Source organism: Aulonocara stuartgranti (genome assembly GCF_965226115.1).
Source record: "Aulonocara stuartgranti genome assembly, chromosome: 7".
In the NCBI taxonomy this organism is placed as follows: Eukaryota; Metazoa; Chordata; class Actinopteri; order Cichliformes; family Cichlidae; genus Aulonocara; species Aulonocara stuartgranti.
This window is the reverse complement of record NC_138945.1, coordinates 20016734-20036180: the sequence shown is the minus strand read 5'-3', so window position 1 is coordinate 20036180 and position 19447 is coordinate 20016734. Positions and strand designations below refer to the sequence as shown.

At 38.5% G+C, this 19447-nt stretch overlaps 2 protein-coding genes across 2 annotated transcripts; one reads left to right on the top strand and one right to left on the bottom strand.

Annotated features, from left to right (window-relative positions):
• Positions 1-3572: 3572 nt before the first annotated feature.
• gsdf (gonadal somatic cell derived factor) lies at positions 3573-6865 on the bottom strand. The gene is made up of 5 exons (XM_082539471.1): positions 6591-6865; positions 5969-6126; positions 5773-5865; positions 5580-5683; positions 3573-4899 (listed from the first exon to the last, which is right to left on the bottom strand). The coding sequence occupies exons 1-5, from the start codon at positions 6698-6700 to the stop codon at positions 4750-4752; spliced, it is 615 nt and encodes a 204-aa protein (XP_082395597.1). The 5' UTR covers positions 6701-6865; the 3' UTR covers positions 3573-4749.
• Positions 6866-11004: 4139 nt separating this feature from the next.
• ppef2b (protein phosphatase with EF-hand domain 2b) lies at positions 11005-18436 on the top strand. The gene is made up of 18 exons (XM_082539470.1): positions 11005-12489; positions 12850-12920; positions 13009-13026; positions 13246-13373; positions 13856-13910; positions 14090-14265; positions 14353-14467; positions 15067-15113; positions 15205-15371; positions 15551-15587; positions 15918-16067; positions 16179-16529; positions 16608-16793; positions 16871-17013; positions 17221-17327; positions 17443-17606; positions 17710-17797; positions 17993-18436. Exons 2-18 carry the CDS (start codon positions 12869-12871, stop codon positions 18175-18177), a joined length of 2169 nt encoding a protein of 722 aa, XP_082395596.1. The 5' UTR covers positions 11005-12489; positions 12850-12868; the 3' UTR covers positions 18178-18436.
• Positions 18437-19447: the final 1011 nt, after the last annotated feature.

Genomic DNA, 19447 nt, shown 5'->3' with positions numbered 1-19447 from the left:
TATTCTGGCACTGAGATTTGCCAAGGTTTGCTTAGGATGACTTTTTGTCATGACCAAACTAACGCTGTGATTGATTAGTCAATTCAAACAGATTTTCTTTTATACTAGGCTTATCATTTAAACATGCAGTTGGAATGGATCTTTTAGTATATATTTTGATCATTAGGAATAATTCCACTAATTATTTTAAACAACTGATTATTATTTTGAGACAGATCACAAAAACTGCAATGGAACAGGAGCCTACTTGAAGCACCTTTGTGGATTTTCTTGTCCACATTTTGGAGGAATATGTGAAATATGGTGTTTGTTAAAAGACAGGAATAATGCTCAACATTTCACAGAGAAACTGGTGTTTCACCCTACTTGTAGTTTTTTTATGGCAGTAAATTATTTATTTATACTGATTGTAATTCTGGTGCAGTACTACCCTGTAAGAAGTCTGCCATCCAGTGGATGCACAGTAAACGGGACTTAATTCCAGTACTTCCATTAGTTTACACCATACCCAGGAGGTGGCAGTATATTATGTCCTTGTGTAGTAATGAAATGCAATAAGATATTTGTTTGTGAGGATTTTATGCATAACAACTGAATAAAATAAACAAACAGACAAAATGGAAGTGGGAAAAAGAGCAAAAATATGTTTACAATCACATCTTATCATAGCTTTCTTAAATAGTTAAACTCAATAAAGATGTGAGAGTGAAAGGAAAATGAAATGGTTTAATATTAAACTATCAACCCTTATAACACAACATTAACATCATTGCATTCTTCATTTAGAGAGAACATTTACATAGCTTTTTGCCTTTCAGTAAGTCAGCAGAGCAACAAGTTTGCTCTGAAAGTTTCAGAGTGCTTGACACATCTAAAATCATTCCCCATCTGCTCCTTTTAGCCAAAGTGCCACGAAACACCCTTACAACTGAAGTCACATAAACCAAAAATATATCAAAAGAATATTATTGTGGATAATACAAGTATATGTGCCATATAATGTTCATAATACCCACGTCATCATGCTCATATGCTTGATCATCATCTTAACACATATTTCTGAAAGAATGTAGTATACAGCTTCACTGATCATAGCAAGTGCATTAAATGCATTTTGTCAGAATAGTAAATAATATCGTTACTATCACTCACATGGCTTTCCAAGTTTAGTGAACTTGTGGACCTCACTGTCATTTTCTGTTCACTCAGGTAAGGGATTTAAAAGCACACTGAGAGCACTAGAGAATAAATCTAAACTTGCTTAAGAATATAGAGAAATTACAGTTATTAATCTTTTCTGCCCCAGCCTTACCCCTGAATTACAATCCAAGCATAACCATCCATTACTAGCATCTCTGATACCCTATTTTATTATTGGACCTTGGAGACCCACAATAGATTTTCCTTATTGCTGTTGGCCACTTAAGTATAAATTACAACCACTTCCAAACACACTTGTTACTTGTTGCTTCAAAATAGCTCACAAGGAAATAGTGAACATTGTATTCTATTCTATGAGTCTGAAAGGTTTACTTACTAGATACCTTAGAAAGTAAGCTTTTAACATACAAAGTATGAAAAGAACAAATAAAGTAAAATGTCTAAAGCGTTTATATAAGCAATAAGAATGTAACACTTCCAGCTTCCAGGTATGATCAAATTAGCTAGATAAAAAAAAACAAGCTGTGTGACAATTTTATACTAACCCCTGTGGGTATGTGGCAGCTTTAAATTAATGAAAAGCAAACGATGCCAATTTTTAAAGAAAATCACCATAAGTTATAGAGAGAGCTCCATCTCCTTTCTGACAAAGGGACTGTTCTTTTTTTTTATTCATTCTGTACATTTGCATCTAATACTTCCATTAAAATGTCTAAAAATGCAGGACCTTTCATATTATTTAATATCCTAATTGGTGGTTTTACTTAAAAGATCTGGATACCTCTACCTCTGATATTTTATCCAGCACTTTGTTGTTGGCGCTGATTTGGACTTCTTTGCCAGAAGGTGACCAGATATGGAGGACATTTAAGAACCGTGTCCCCCAGAGCATCTTCCTGGGTAGAAACCTGGATGCAGAGCGATGTCCCAGCGTTCTGTGTGCTGAAATGCTGTGTGACGTCGTAACGAAGGCCGCAGCTCTCTGCGATTGTTGTAGGGCTGTTATGTGCGTGTAGTGTAGTGGCAGCTGGAGCAGTGGCTTTGACCTCCAGTTGCTCATGTCCCACAGCAGATATATCCACAGGCAATACCGCGTAGGCATGCAAAAAGCTCTCACCAATGTTGCACTTGAGGTCAGTAGGCCAACAGTATTCCCCGAGGTCTCCTAGGAAAGTAAACTAGTTTGTGAAGGCCTATACACATGCGCAATATAAAACAGGTCAGTCAGGTGGAGATAGATGCAGCAGAACCCCTTTAATTAGCGATGATGTCTCTCAGGAATTATTTTCAGAACACAGCCTGAGATTTGATTTTGCAACAAACACCCCGCACGCCTCCAACCCAGAGTTGATGGTGTCATGTTGTGTCTCCTTACCTTCAGTTGAGTCTGACAGCCGAATATTATGATTGTCCTGAAGCTGCAATTTTTTGATGTATGTCATCCCAGTACACTCCATTAAACAGTCACTTGGTTGTATCACCCTCCTGGGAAGCGGGTTGATCAGTGTTTCTTTTTCTGAACATTCAATTGCGCCGACAGCCAGCAGAAGTGGCCACAGTATGCCAAAAGACAACCATATGCCGATATGTCCTGGCATTCTGTCCAGCATTAATCAAAAACCGAGGCAGCTGCCAATGTTGAGCTAGACCTGAAACTTCACAGACTTTAAACTTAGAACTATATGTAAGGATTTCACTGCAGCCAGGAAAGGATTACATGTACAGCAGCTAAAAAAACATTAGAGGCTCCTCAGAAGTACGCAACATGTTGCTCTCCCTCACACCAACACCTAGTTTTATACAGTACTGTGCCAACTTTTCCTCATCATCTACTTTTTCCCTCCCACTTGAATTAACAGCAAGTCTGTGGCTGGCAGTAAGCCACGAGGGGCTGGTATAAGGAAAGTTTTATTTAAAAATGTCAGTTCAGAGAATAACATAAAGAATACTGTAACGTGGGTTGTATTCAGTGGTTGAGAGGACCACTCAGCCCACAACAACACTGGTACTGGGAATTCCACAGAGCTTGTCCTTTAATAAACACACTATTCACTAACCTTACAAGGCCCTGTTGAACGGCTGCTGTCTTATCATGAAGCAAGCAGTGTTCATACAACTCGTAACGTTACTTTGAGTTAAGGAGGTAAAGATATGAGGTCCATCTGAGTCCATGTGTTCATGTGCCAGCACGCTTCTCACACACTCTACAGGGGGCAGTGGCGCATACTTGTGACATCACTAAACATTAACTTGGGTGGTCTTAAAGAGACACCACACAATTGTGACTGTTACAATGCATTGTTGTGATATGTTATACTTGTATTTCTTGTGTTTTATTGTGAAGCATTTTGTTTAATTTGTGAATTATACTTACACAATAGCAACTGAGAAGTATTAAAAAAATTAGCTGATTTCAATCATTTATAATCTTTTATTGGAATAAGCAAGAATTTATTGAATGGTACAAGTGATTAAGATGGGAAAACAATGTCTTGAGCACAGTAAAAAAAAAAGGTTTATCTAAATATGTTAAATTGCTTTATTGTATAGCACTGTAAGCAGTATTACACTCGTGAAACATTACTTAAAACATGGTGGTAATTTTGTAAAATAAGCCGTATACAACAAAATAAAATTACAACCAAGAGCTGTCACCAGTCTTAATTAAAAAAGCATACATTTGAAAACAAACAAACAAAAAAACAAGAATTCTTCCGTGTAAATGTATATAAAAGCAGTCAGATAATGTAATGTAAATTACGCCACAAAAACATAAAACTGAAGCAGCCAATCTCAAAAATAAGAATCTGAATTTTGAACTGTTGCAACTGGCAGAATTTATATACATATGACAAATCAGAATGAAAATTAAATGTGAACAGAAGATTGTTTGTTCTCCTCTGTTAAAGCATGTCAGTCATATCACCAGTAAATAGTTTAATTATGAACTTTTAAAGTTGCAGTTTTTGGGTTTGTGGGCCAAAATTGTTTTTCTTTTTCCTCAGTTGAAACATGAAAATATAGAGTATAACCAATGGAAAGTCATGCCCATGTCCCAGAGAAATTAATAGATTGCTAAATTTATCTTGTGAGCATGAAACATAATCTGTGAAGATGACATATCAGAGACGATCTGCTTTAAGAGTAGAGCCTGATCCTCTTGTGAGAGGGTCTGGCTCAAGTCTTACATTTCTTCAGGGAACATTTCTTCTCAGTAATAGTTAACAGCTATTAATAGTAGCCTGTCCACATGAGATTTATTTAAAGACAGACTGTGAGGATTTACCATACATGTGTTGGCTGGAGCTTTCTTTGGTTCAACGTTTACAGACAAAGACATAAAGATTGTGTAATTACTGTTAAATCAGTTGAACAATAATTGTCCAGCTTTCCAAAACTCCTGTTTTAATGGAAAGCCCAGACTTGCTTTGGTTTCTGGAGCCAGTGCTGAATGCACTTTCTATTTTAAAAGGGAAAGACAACCTACAAAAGCAGCGTTTGTATGAGAACAGAATTGTGGATATGATTTTTTGTTCTTTTTATGTGTGTATAAAAGCCAAACGGTTCATACCACACACTCAAGACAGCCTACTCCTTGCCAGGATCCTCAGAGTTGCCCAGCCCACAGCCACAGCTGCGGGTCAGCTGCATGGAGGAAATGACAATGGTGCTGGATTCATCCATATAGACAATGGGCACCACTTCATGGGAGATGGGCTGACAGCATGGCACCTGGTCCTGGGAAAAGATAAAGAGAGCAGGAATCAGACACGGTGCATATTTTCATGATTATAGAGCTGACGCTTAAGCATTTTAAAAATTGTATTGTTGTCATATTTCAGTGAAAAAAAAAAACCCCATAAACATTTAGAGTGTGCAGGACTTGCTCTGCTCCACACCAAATAAAGCAAGGTGTCAAGAAATGATTTACATTTTTATTTTGTTTAAATAGAAATGATTTAAACAAAATAACAAACACTTCAGCTTCTAGTTTTGATTTTTATTTACTGTTCTGTTTCCACAATACTCTCCTGCTGTCACGGTTTTTCTGGTCGATGAACTTTGTGGAATGCCTTGGCTTGTTTTTGGTCAAGTTCATTTATGTTGGCAGGAAGAAGAAGTACACATGCTTATCTACATGCAGCTGTTTCGCCTCCAGAGCACACCAAGGTAAGATACGTGCTGTTCTTAGGCAGCATAGTAGAAAATAACAAAGTACATCATAAATCTAAGCATCGTGCTGTTCCCACACACCTCTGAGAATTTCCTATGCCAGGTTTTGTTTTTTGGGGGACTAAAGCACAACATATAAATATCTATGGATGTAAATGTGAGTCAAAAACATATAAATCAGTGAATTATTCTCTTGTAATAATGTCTTTGTTAACTAACTGTGTGTTGGCATCCTGGATATTTACTTGGGATGGTGGGCATTGCACAGTGGTCATGGCAGAGTTGCAGGTTGCGCATTGAACATAGGTAAGACTCAAGGGCTGGATCACCCAGCTGTCCCAGCCCAGATCTGGGAAATTAAACACTTGATTACTGTACTGAAAAATGCTGCATACCAGTATTATTGTTACACATAAATAACAATGTATTGTTACACACCTTTCATAAAGATCTCTGAGGCAATGGAGCAACAGTTCAGGCTCGCTCTGTTTTGATTATCAGCTGATGCAGAGTAGCCTGGGACTGCTGGGGCTGGAAGGAGATACAGAGGCACTGTAAGACTTTAGAGTTGACTGCCACTAAGCGCTAGGTTGAGGGTGGTACATTTTTCTGTGTATCTTTTGATTTCACATACTTGCAGTATGCTTGGCTGTGTGAGAAATGATGCTGAAGGTTCGGTTCCACTGCTCTCTGACACTGTCCAGTGCACCGGCAGGTAGCTGCGGCTCAGTCTGCAAGTTCAGAACCCCAAGGAGGTTCTTTTTGATGGACTGCCATGACTCACCTTGGCACCTGAACATCACGTACAATGTTGTATTGGAAAAAAATAAAAGAAAGTAATCTTTGTTGTTTTTACAGCATTAAAAGAAAAAGTAGTTGGTTTCTAGATACCCTCAAATACCCTCGTGGACTAGTGGTTTGCAGATGTTTGGCTGAAGTGAGACAAGTGTGATTAATTTCATTACTGCAGCTTGAACAGAACAGTCTGTTATGTCTCTGTGCAGCTCTCCCTGAAAACCATTTGGGCAACATGACCCTGAATCACACACTGAATTTACTATTTAACCCATGTGACCTCACCGCACGTGCATCAGCTCACTCTGATTTCTGAACAATAGAGAAAGATTTCCTTGAAACATTCCCAAAACATAATTAAAACATCATACAAATAGATGGCTGTACTAACAAAAACTACATAGGCACGCAAAATTGTGGTGTGGTTATTGCAGAGGTTCTGATTTGGTATTGATACTGACCTGTGACCTAAGACAGCAGCTTCAGGTTCTTTCCTGGATGGATCCAAGACAAATGCCATCATCATGGAAGAGCCCAAAAGCATTGTCATGACAATGAATGCAAAGGCCATCGTGGATGAACACGTAAGACTGGCTGCAGACAAAGGCTGCGGTTGGTTTCGAACGTCTGGTCGGAGGAGGAGATAGGAGCGACAAAACTGGGATGCTGCGCTGGGTATTGTTTGTCAGGGTCTGGGAACCACGGTTTTTATCTGCTTGTACCCCAACGTGGCCTTGAGATAGTTAACACTGTAGACTTTTCCCCTGTTCTGTGTGAAAGAATAAATGAACGAAGATTAATGGGTGGAGAAAGAGAGGTCACAAATGCAGGCAAAAAAAAACTTAGGAACAAGAGGTACACATATGTTGTAAAAAACATGTACTCATGTTATAGTATGCCTGCCTGGGCACAACACTTTGACAAAAAGTTTGAATTTATATTTAAAGTTGTTGTTTCTATTATTATTACTTATGTATTTTTGCTATTTCCATAGGTGAAGGAAAATTATGAACACGTCTCGATGTAATGCAGTCCATTAAACATCCTGACTAAATGACCTTATCAGTGAAATACCTAATGTAACAAGAGGCACTCTGAGACTGTCCTTCACCAAGGCAGCTCACTCTGAGGGCAGTATTGCATTTATATAATTACTTAGTTTTCTTTGTTTGTTAAAACATACTTTAAGCAGTTTGTAGTGCACTGAAACTCCTGTAAGGGTTGCGTGACAGATGTTTCATTTGATTATACAAACATTATATCACAATAGGTAATGAATAATAGGCACTGATTTTTAAAAAACTGGAAAAGAATAACTTGAGCTTATTATATAAAAACTACTATATTTCTAACTAACTAGGCAGTTATTTATCTTTCTCTGTACAATACTTTCATTAAAGTCTTAATGCACTTTGCAGTCAACTTGAAAGAAAGTAAGTAAAATTAAAAAAGGAAAATTTGAGATCAGGCATCATGATATTTAGATGCAAACTATAATGTGATGTCATATCCTGAATGTTGCAAAAAAAAAAAACAAAGGCAGCAGAATTTTAAGCACAATTTTATGAAAGTTTTTTGACCTTGAAGAAGAGATCAGAGGTCCAAAGTGGCGTCATACTTGGAATATCCATATATCATTTCCTATATGTTGTCAGTACAAACAAATTGAAGTAGAAAACAGTTTTAAATAGCTCTATATTCCATTAATATAACTTTTAAAATGTGACATGATCTTTTAAATTTTAATACTTTCTACACAATATATTAGGTTATAAAGGTTTAGTAAATTTTTTACCTTGAAGATCGGGATGGCTGTAAGTCAGATTTTAATTAATAGTTAATCAGGCCCCAGTCTGCACCCCTATAATGTTTTATCACAATTCATTCAAAAGGCATTTTATATTGTAAGGTAAAGAACCTACAATAATAGTGAGAAACCCCCAACAATCAAATGATCCTCTTTGAGCAAGCACTTGGAAACAGTGGGTAGGAAAACCTCCCTTTTAACAGGAAGAAATCTCTGTAACAACCAGACTCATAGAGGGGTAACGGCAACAGTCGGGGTGAGGGAAGACAGACAGGACAAAAATATGTGGAAGAGAGTCAGAGATAAATAGTGACTACTCATTAAATGCAGAATGGTGCGTAAGCACCAAGTTAGTGAAAAGGGTGAGTAAAGAAGAAACACTCAGTGCATGATGGGAAGCCCCCAGCAGGCTAGGCTATTGCAGCATCACTCAGGGAGGATTCAGGATCACCCCAACTCCAGCTCTACATTTATAAAAAAGGAAAGGTTTAAGCCTAATTATAAAAGTAGAGGTGTCTGTCTTCCGAATACAAACTGAGAACTAGTCCCAAAGCTTGAAAGCTAAAGGCTCTGCTTCCCATTCTGCTTTTAAATATCCTAGGAAACACAGGAAAGCCTGCAGTCTGAGTGAAGTGCTCCTTTAGGGTGACGTGTATGATCATTATTATTCAGATAAGATGGGGGCTGATGATTTAAGACCTTGTATGTGAGGAGAAGCATTTTAAATTGAATTCTGAATTTAACAGGGAACCGATGAAGAGAAGCCAATATGGGAGAAATATGCTCTCCATTTCCAGTACAATAATACAGTTACTGCATCATTTTGGATCAAATGATGGCTTTTCGGGGAGTTTTGAGGACAGCCTGAAAATAATATATTACAAAAGCAGATAATAAAAGTAATAAATGCATGAAGTCGTTTTTAAGCACCATTCAGGATGTTTCCAATTTTAGAGATATTGCACAAATGCAAGAAAGCGGTCCTACATGTTTGTTTAATATGTTCACTGAACGACATCCTGGTCAAAAATTACTCCATGATTATTCACAGTGTGATTGGAGGCCAAGATAATGACATCCAGAGTAAGTCTCTGGTTGGATGTCATTTTTCTAAGAATTTCAGGGGTGGGTACAATAACCTTTCATTTGAATTTAGAAACTAAAAATAGACGTCATCCCAATCTTTATGTCTTTAAGACATTCCTGCAGTTTAACTGTTGTGTGTGTTTATCTGGAACTCCATAACTAACATTTGTGTGTGAAGAAGATGCCTCATTTACATAAACAAACGGGAGTCTATTTGATAGATATGCTTCAAACCACTACTCTGCAGTAACTTTAATTCCCAAGGCATGCTCTTATGTCTGTAATAAAATAGTTTGGTCATCAGTATCAACTGCTGCACTGAAGTCTAGTAGGACAGTACCAGAAATAAGTAATGCCCGAGGCCATAAGATCACTTGTAACCTTTCCTGACACTGTTTCTGTACTGTGATGAGGTTCAAAACCTGACTAAAACTCTTTGAATAAACCATTTATATCATATATGTGGGGGTTTTTTTGCACTACACATTTGGGTTTGAACAGTGAAAGACGGCAACGGATGACCCATTGACAGACCCCAGTTTATAATCATGGGAAAAATACAGTTGGTTTCAACAAACTGCAACAAACTAGCATTTATTTCTGCATATGGGTGATTATCAGTTTGTATCACACCTCACATTTTCGGGCATCACATGAAAGGTGGAAATCTCCCCAGATAAACAAAAAAACTATATTATTTCTCGGCAGCTGTTTTTCAAGGACAGGATCCTGAGGGAAGAAATGTAATACAAAGCAACAATGATTGCTGCAGGTGATGTTAATATCTGAAAAAAAAAAAACCTTTCACAGTTCTGTGGGTCATGCAAGGCCACAGACTTGTATGGAATGGCAGCTACAAGTTCTGCGTCCTTAGCTGACCTCCGTCTCTTCAGATTCCTCAACTAACAACTAAATTTGCAGCAGCCAAACTTTCTCATGAGGCCAAATTGGTTCTCTTATCTGCAGCCTGCGGATACCAAACAAGAATTCTTCCACGCTGCCAAAGGAATTCATGCTGCAAGCTGTTGCTTGCAATACTTTCCTTTGGAGGTGATATAACAAGTCTGTCTTTCACCTTAGATAAAGACCTGCACAAAGTTAAATGACTGTCTGTTCAATATATTTACATGTATGTATGCATGTAAATATCTATGTATTATATGGAAAAGAAATATGTGTTTTTACCTCAGTTCACAGTTTTGGAAAATATTATACATTCACTCAGGGTTGTACTACCAGAAAGATACCCCTTCTCTATTCTTCAGTATCTTGTACTATTTTTTTCTTAAATTTAATTTCAAAATAGAAAGTCATATTGTGATCAAAATAATGTGATAAGCTTACAGAATATAGTATTTTAATTTGTTGGGGCAAATTGACACAATGTTACCAAAGGTCTGTGAACATAATTTATTTAAACACTTATTTTTTGAAAAGGTTTAATTATGAACATATTGTAGGTCTACTTTGCTTATGTAAAAGTACAAATACTTCTGTCAGAATGTAACTGCTTCATATTATTACAATAATATTTTATAGCCTTTTAAACCCACATAATTCACATATGGAAAATAGTCTTGCGTAAGATGCTGTATGGGTCTCAACAACACTGCAAAGATCTTAACCTCAGGTCTTAAATTTTCCATGAATCAGCCTCTCAGGGCTGGAATGCTTTAATTTGTATATTGTTACCACATGAAAAAACACACACACACACAAACACACACGCATGCACACACACAAAACATAGTTATGTAATGCTATTCTATATAAATCTGTTAATGTCATCCAACCCTTTGGAAACCCCAAACCAGTAATTAAATATAAACATGTGCAAACAAGTACTTTCTGTGCAGATGAAGTCTGATGTAGTGCTTTTTTTTTTTTTTAAAGAAAATCTGTAATATGAACAACTTCAGACTGAAAATACACGAGAAGCATTTTTGTATGCTAGTTTTTACATTCAGCTTACTTGAATGATTTTAATCCAGTGGTATCTGGCATGGAGATCAGACTCATCAAATGGTCACAGGACACTTTTGAGACATCAAGAGGCGAATTAATGAGAAGGAAGCCAAAAGACAGAGAAAAGTGATTTTACACGACACGCGCAGTTTTTTGGGGTGTAGAAGACTGTATATAAAAGATGGACATAGCCATTTTTGGTTTTTGGGTGGTGAATAGTCATGGAGCTCCAGTCCTCCTGTGGGTCTCTGCCATTTCTCTCTCTCCCCCTTTGCTTTCTCTCTTTTGTGTGCTTGTTGCTCTGTGTGTGGGTGTTGTAACAGTTGCTGTTGTAACGCAGTGTATTGCCACATGGCGGCGCATCCAGTCTCGTGCCTGGTGTGTCACCCCCTTTTTGTTCTTCTTTGTAACATCTCTCAGTAATGGATTTTTCCGTGTCTTCGCGGACTAGTGTGCTCTGTAGTTGCCCTTGTTTTAGCCTTCAACCATTTAGTCAACCATTTCCCCAAAGTGTGAGTAATAAGTCCAGCGCACTGATGGTGGGCGTGTGTGTGTCACTGTGGGATTCTCCAGCTTTAGACAGCTTGCAGCTATGTATGAATGAGAGTCCTTGAGTAGCAGACGTCTCCCACCACTTCCTCGTCGTAGAAAGTCACAGCACCAACAGGTGCTGCTGGCTGGGATCACACAGAGACTTTATACACGGACAAACGTTTAGAAGCAGACATCACAGACGACTTTCTTGAGGACGCTGAAAACAAGCTGAGTTCAATGAACAATTTTCATTGGTGCTTAACAGGGCACGGGAGGTGTGGCAGCATTTAACACAGCAAGACGGGGAAACTTCAGTGGTAGCATTTTAATAAAGACAAATATTAGTACAGTAAACTGTATCAAAACGCAACAACATGTGAAGTGCATTGCAGGTGGCACTTAATAAAGGTGCAACAATGTTATGCAATCCAATAGTCTTGCTGCCAGTCATACTATGAAGCACCTGAGAGACATTAATAGTGTTACAAAACTAAAGATTAAAAAACGTTTTCTTTCAGGGTGAGAGGCCTGGAAACACTGAGGTGTGAGCAAAAACTTACTGAAGGAACAGAAAGAGAGCAAATTAGAGTACATGCTGTGCTGTACTTGTAACTTCATTCATGAATAAATCTGTATTTACTGCAGCTAAGCCTCCTTTCAAAACACTTGCTGCCCTTTATTAGAGCTGTCATCTGTTTATTCAGCGCAGATGCCAGCTGTAGTAAGGTTTAATCCTAATCCACTTGCATCTTGTTTTGTTTAAGCAATCGCAGGAGCCTGTCTGAGACACTTGCTGGTGTGTTGTTGTGATGACTGGGGTGCTGTAGCTGTGGAGAGAGGACGTGCGGTTTCCCATGCTGCTACACAAGGGAAACAAAATAGTCATAAAGTTATAACCTATACTTTTTTCCTTTTACTTTTTACAAGGTGTAAGAGAGGAGGTAATGAACGGAAGGGGACGTGGCCAGGTAAGTTATTAATGTTCAGTGTGGGCTTTTGTTTGGATTTTGCTGTATATTCTTCATTTTTATATTAATATTAAATGCCAAGGTTCTTATTCTGTTAATGGTTAACATCATGAATTCAGTCATTTTAAGGAATAATTTGTTTTTCCAAGTTATTTACATTTACGTTACTTGTGTTGTGAATGCTATTTTGGATTTATTGGGAACATTTCATAAATCAAGTGTCAGTTAAACTGTAAAAATAAGTATAGCATGTTATTTTGTATCTAGAGATCTATTATTGCACTATTCCCAGGTTGCAAAACACAAGCTCAGAAATTTCAGACTTCTGCGTGAAAGTATCTTTGTCTTTGTTTCTGACAGTGACAACAGCAAAGAGGTCATGGGCTGTGGCCTGAGAAAATCAGAAGTACAGCAGAAGAAATGTGACAGAGGTGCAGCTACTTTCCAATTTTTTTCTTCTTTAAAGAAATGCTTTTTTGAAATTGTAAAACTACAACTCAGTGTCTTCTCCCATTTTAGTGAGCCTCTCAGTCCCAGGTAAGTTTATTTACTTCATCAGCTGTACCTTTCATAGTGTATAGTTCAAACTATTCTCTGGAAAAATTCTCAGTAAGTTTAACTTTTGTAAATGTAACCCCACTTTTATGCATGCGGTAAAGCTGCCACTGGTAAGTGTTTCAACCTGGATCTGACTAAGAGTGTAAAAGTACTGGTAATGGAAGATGAGTGCTTTGTTGTTTCTCTCCAAATCTTCAGCAATCAGAGCGGCTCTGTTGATTCAGCGCTGGTATCGGCAGTATGTTGCCCGGCTGGAGATCAGACGCAGGTGCACGTGGAACATCTTCCAGTCTATTGAATATGCAGGACAGCAAGATCAGATCAAGGTGAGCTCACGCAATTAATGTAAGTCGGTGTCATATATGCATTATGAAAGTAATTTTTAGCCATCTTCCGGTGTTTTATAATGTTGGTCATGCAATTTTCTGGTAGAGACTGGAATACCTGCACAGCTAGTGGATGTATTGCCCGTTTTGGATAGCATCACTATGAAGCTGACATATTTGCTTTAACTATAAGACAGGTCATCACATCGCTTTCTACTATTGAATTTAATACAGACACTAATTGTCTGCCATGCTATTTTTATTTTCACTTTTCTTTTAGCCATAGGTCATAATTTTAATGTGTCCTATACTTTGATATATGAATAACAGACATCTGAAAACATGACATCAGTATCAGCTAACTATGATACCTGCACTGACAAGGGGTCCGGTGTCCACTCTGCTTAAGCACAGTTTTACCGGACTAGTTGTATGATTTCACAAACTGTCATTTTTATGGTTACTTTTTTCACTTCCTGCAGCTGTACAGTTTTTTTGGCTTCTTGATGGACCACTTCACCCCAGCCAGCAGTGAAAGTAAGACAGTGACTCTTATCACACACAGTTTCATTCGCGGTATTATAGGTTTCATTAGATTACAGGCAGTGAGCTAATCCGAGCTCACCCAGCCTGCTCCCTGCTGAGAAGCACGAAAGTAGCTTTTCCTCACTGCACTGATCCACGTCCGTTTCTTTTCTCCTCTGTCTCTAATGAAGGAAATCTAATTTCTCACATCTTTCGTGAGAACGAGATCTGCCGTGATGTAGAATGGGAAAGATATTTTTGCTACAAGAGCATAGATGTACCAGACAGCTACACGGGGCCCCACTTGACCTTCCCCATGACGTTCTGCGGAGTGTCAAAGCTTGTCGAGGCTTTTAAGCACAAGCAAGTAGGTACAGTGGAGGCAGATATAGTCTTTTTTTGCCTTATTCTTCCACACTCGGATTATTCATACATGATTTCTTTCCCCCAGTAGCAGCTCCATGCACGATATGTTCTGCAGATTCTTGGGGAGACTTGGAGACTTCTAAGAATTCTTCCAAACATCAGTCATCTTTCCTCCTGTCACACCAAGGAGATTACAATATGTGGTACACAACAGGCCTTTCCTAGATTTGATCCCCAAACTGTGCCTTTTTTATTTCCTACTATTTGAGCATGCACCCAGCTATGGAGGACTGAAACCGTCAAAATCAAAATCAAGAATAATACATACTAAGTATTATTTGTTATTATTGGTTTTACTTTTCAGTTCCATTTATTTTTCCATGTTATTTTATTTTTTATTTAATTAATTACTTACCTATTTGCTTTGTTGTTACCGGTATTGTCTTTTTTTGCACAATGAAACAAAAAATAAATGTGACGTGACTTTCTGCAACAAATTAAACAAATAAATATGCCCTGGGAAGAAATATAAGAAAATGTGTAACAAAATAAAATAAAATGGGAAAGTAAGACAAATTGTGAAATTATTTGATGGATAAATTATTATGGTGGCAAACACCTACAGATATATTGATTTATGTAACGCTTTATAAATAATTAAACCTCATATTTATAGTTTGTATTGTTTTTGTTGATATGATCATTACCACATGATTTATTTGATCATTTTTGTCCGTTTCAGTCTACTGTAGTCACAGCAGTCATATGATGAAATAAACAGGTTTTCTGTTTTCTTTTCCAGGAGACCTCCATGGGCAGCTAGAAGATCTGCTATTGATATTCTATAAAGTAGGCTAGGCTACACAATCCACACATTTCAAACAGGCTTGCCACTCCTAGATGTTCAATTTGATCAAACTTTCCTCTTAAAACTGTCCAGAATGGTTTGCCATCTACTGAGAAACCGTATGTGTTCAATGGGGATTTTGTGGATCGTGGCAAAAACTCCTTGGAGATTCTGCTCATCCTGTTTGGGTTCCTGCTAGTCTACCCCAATGATGTTCATTTAAACAGAGGGAACCATGAGGACCACATTGTTAACCTAAGGTAAGCCAGTCTTCAGAACTCTTCCTTCTCTCAATCTCGCTCTCATTTTTTCTTTCTGTTGTTTTGTTTTACATCTTCAGTCAGAATGCAGTCATAGTCTAGCTTAAAGAAATCATTTTTATATCGATCCAACATGTGATGTGTTTACTAATTTTGTCATTCATTGTGTGTTTTCCCAGATATGGCTTTACTAAAGAAGTTTTGGGAAAATATAGGGTAAGGCTTAAACTTACTTTAATATTAGCATTCAGTTTGACACCCAAACAGTAAACAAATAAACAAATAATATAAAAAAAAACCTAAATGCATAAAAATACATTAGAATGTACAATATTAAAAAGAAAGAATTTTCAAGTATTTTTTTAAACATGCATTGAATTTTACTGTTTTTACATCTGTAAAAAAAGTTACTGCCAGAAAAAAATTACCTTAGGAGTGAATATTTGTCTATATCTATGTTTGTGTTAGCCCTGCAGAAGAGGATGGATTATGATAATAATGACCGTGACTATATACAAGGTATGATAAAGATGACTTGATCTGCAGGTGCACGGCAAGAAGATCCTTAAGCTTCTCCAAAAGATCTTCAGCTGGCTACCTCTGGCTACTGTGATTGATCACAAGGTGCTGATTGCGCATGGAGGGATCTCTGACACAACAGACCTGAACGTAATAGCCAGAGTGGACAGACACAAAGTAAGAACGACCTTTCACTTTCAGTTCGTTGTGTTTTAATTTGAATTTTGTTCTAAGAAAACAGAAATGTCTGCATACTTCATCTGTGTTTTGTTTTTTCAACATGCACAGTATGCGTCAACCCTCAGACCTCCAAAGATGACTAAGCTAGCCGTGAACGGCAGCAACAGCCAGACAACGAACAGAAGGAACGGAGACGCCGGCGTTCCAGTGGACTTTCGACGTCGGGTGCGATCTCTGACTCACCACAGCTCAACCCCACCTCAAGGCCTCCCACGACGTTCACTGCATAACCTCCACACCAGCCATCAGCACATGAACTGGTCCGTGGATGACGAGCTGAAGAAAAGACGTAGGTTGGCTGGGTTTGACCAGTGGTATGGAGAAAGGAAGAAGCCAGACTCTGACTCAGACCCAGAGTGTGAAGAAGGAACAGAGACCTACGAGCACGAGTGGGAACAAGTAAGTGGTAGTGAGGATCGTCAAACATAGACCAATTCTTCAGAGTGCTCATACAGTTCATTGATACCCTCTGTCCAGATGGTAGACCTGTTGTGGAGTGATCCTATGCCCCAAAATGGCTGCATTCCCAATGAAGTGAGAGGGGGAGGCTGCTACTGGGGCCCAGATGTCACGGAGGAGGTTCTCGGAAGACACAACCTGCAGCTCCTCATCCGCTCCCATGAATGCAAACAGGATGGCTATGAGTTCTGCCACAACCGCAGGGTGAGCACATAAAGCACAGGTTTCTGAGTGACAGAAGAAACCTTTATTTTTCCCATCATCTCTTCTCTTGTATCCAGGTACTAACAATTTTTTCGGCTTCAAATTACTACGAGGTGGGCAGCAATAGAGGAGCCTATATAAGAATGGGAGCTGATCTGGTCCCTCACTTTGTTCAGTATCAGGCCAGCAGGACTTGCAGAGAGCTCACACTGAGACAAAGGTAAAGGAGCACAGAGAAATAGTCAAGCATTATTTTAACATTAACAATTCAAAGAGTTTTTCATGAGATTTTCTGACAAAAAGTTCTTTTGAGTTGGAAGAAAAGTGGAAAATCAAGTGAAAACCTTTGCTGAAGATGGCTGTACACATTGTTTTAATAAATATGAAATCCCTGAGGATTTTCTTTTCCTTCTTGGCTTTTCGGCAGTGTTGGCTGGACGGAGAGATCAGCTCTACAAGCTCTGAGGCGACAGCTGTTCGTACACAAGTCAGATCTCATCAGTGCCTTCCGAGAGTTTGATCCTAACAACACAGGTTAGCTGTAACTGCTTTACACTAAATAGCATTCAGAATTTTCAGAACATAAAACACATCATAACGGCAGCATATGAGAGTGTGAGGGCTCGTCATTCTTCCCATCTTTTCGTAGGGATAATCTCTCCAAGTCACTGGGCAAGTGCCACAGAGAGCGTGCTGAAGCTGGGTTTGCCTTGGAGAGTGCTGCGCCCACAGCTTGTAAGCAGCACCAAGAATGGTATGGTGGACTACCAGGAGTGGATGAAGGAGCTCTCCATCACTGAGCCCAAACTAGAGGTGACTCATTTGTTCTTAACTTACTTCCCTTCTGCTCAGAGCTGTAAAACCATGAAAAATGTATGGCACCCCAAAATACAAAACATGCATCTTGTCCTGACAGATATCAGATACCAGCCTACTGGAGACGATGTACAAAAACCACTCCAACCTGGAAACTATCTTTCGGATCATAGACACAGATCACTCAGGTTAGTTAACAACCAAACTCTCAGTTTTAGTGTTTATAAGCAGTGTTGGACCCATGTCCTACTACTCAGCTTGACTGTTTTTTTTTTTATATGCTCTGTTATTTCTGTGAATGGGTGAAAGACCTTCTGAGATCACCTCCAAGGTCACCAACACAATATAGCACAGGTTTGTGAATTTTCCTCTCCCTCCTAAAGGTTTGATCTCTTACGAGGAATTTCGCCAAACCTGGAAACTCCTGAGCTCTCATCTCAAGACAGAGATCAGTGATGATGTCATTGCAAACCTGGCCCAGAGCATCGATTTTAACAAGGACGGAAGCATCGATATTAATGAGTTCATGGAGGCTTTCCGTCTGGTGGACCTCTCTGCACATTCCTGAGAGGATGGACCGGGAGCTGGAGCTGCACCAGCTGAAATGCTGGAAGGGCTGTGTTTACGTTTTACCTTGATGCACAATCATGAAAAGTTTAATAGTTGGGGGTACTAGTAGTATTTTACATCATGAACTAAAAAGATTATTTTTCCATTGCAACGTAGATCTTTTTCACCACTTTTTAAAAAACTTTCTATGTATTTTTAAAGTTTTTATCTAACTGAAAGTTCACCTGTTTAGTTGGTGAATAAAAACATCAAACAGGTGCAATACTGGCTTGTCTATTTGTACTCAGTGCACTATTAACATCTTTGGAGCAGATACTGTTACAGATACACATCGTAGTTTATTCACAGTTCCTCGAGACTACAGGAGAGGGAAAAATGGTAACACTTTTTAATACAGCTGGTGAATAAGGGCGTGACTCCCCTGTAGTTAAGTTTAATTTCAATGTATTTTACTACCAACTGATTAAAAAAAACAATTTCCCCATAATTAAATGTACTTCACAATGTACTGTACAATATAATTGTTTGTTACTAATAAAAACATTAGTTATTACTCCCTTTTTCTAGTGTACATACATTTAAGTATTTGTAGGTAAATACATTTTAATTGCAATTTCAAATAAAATACACTGAAACACCATTTAATCATTGGGGAATTATGCCTTTAGTCTGTATTATAAAGTGTTAATGGAAAATAGATACAGTATGATGTCTTTCGTGGTTCCATAGTGAGCTGCATGAGTGGATGTAGGAGGGCATACTGCAGATGCAGCTCACAGCTTGTGTCATGATTTTCTTGACCTCAGTTTCTGTTAGTGATAATAGCTGTGATACACCATACAGACGCAGGCTCTTTGCCAGGTTACTAAAGTAGAAGTTAGATGTGGGGATGTAACCTGCATGAAAGCTGCTTAATTGCACCTCTTAATCTTTAAAAACAAACAAACACCTGAATTCAGTCTCATTGCTACAAGTGTAAATGCTACCATCGCTCTATGGACTCAATAACTGCACAATTTCAAATCTCCTCTTGGATTAACATCAGTATAAAAGCTGTATGCTACTTCTTGGAGTGTAAGACTAGCTCGCAGCTGCTTAGCCATGGAATGACTTGGGTATGACTATGCTTCAGTGCACAAAATAAGGTCCATAAAGGCCTGGTTTGATAAATTAGATATGAAATTCTCTGCGGCCTGCTGGTGTGGGGGGGCTAGGAGGAGTTGGCCGTCCGACTGCGGTCTGGAGTGTGGGGCCTCCCTGCTGCTACG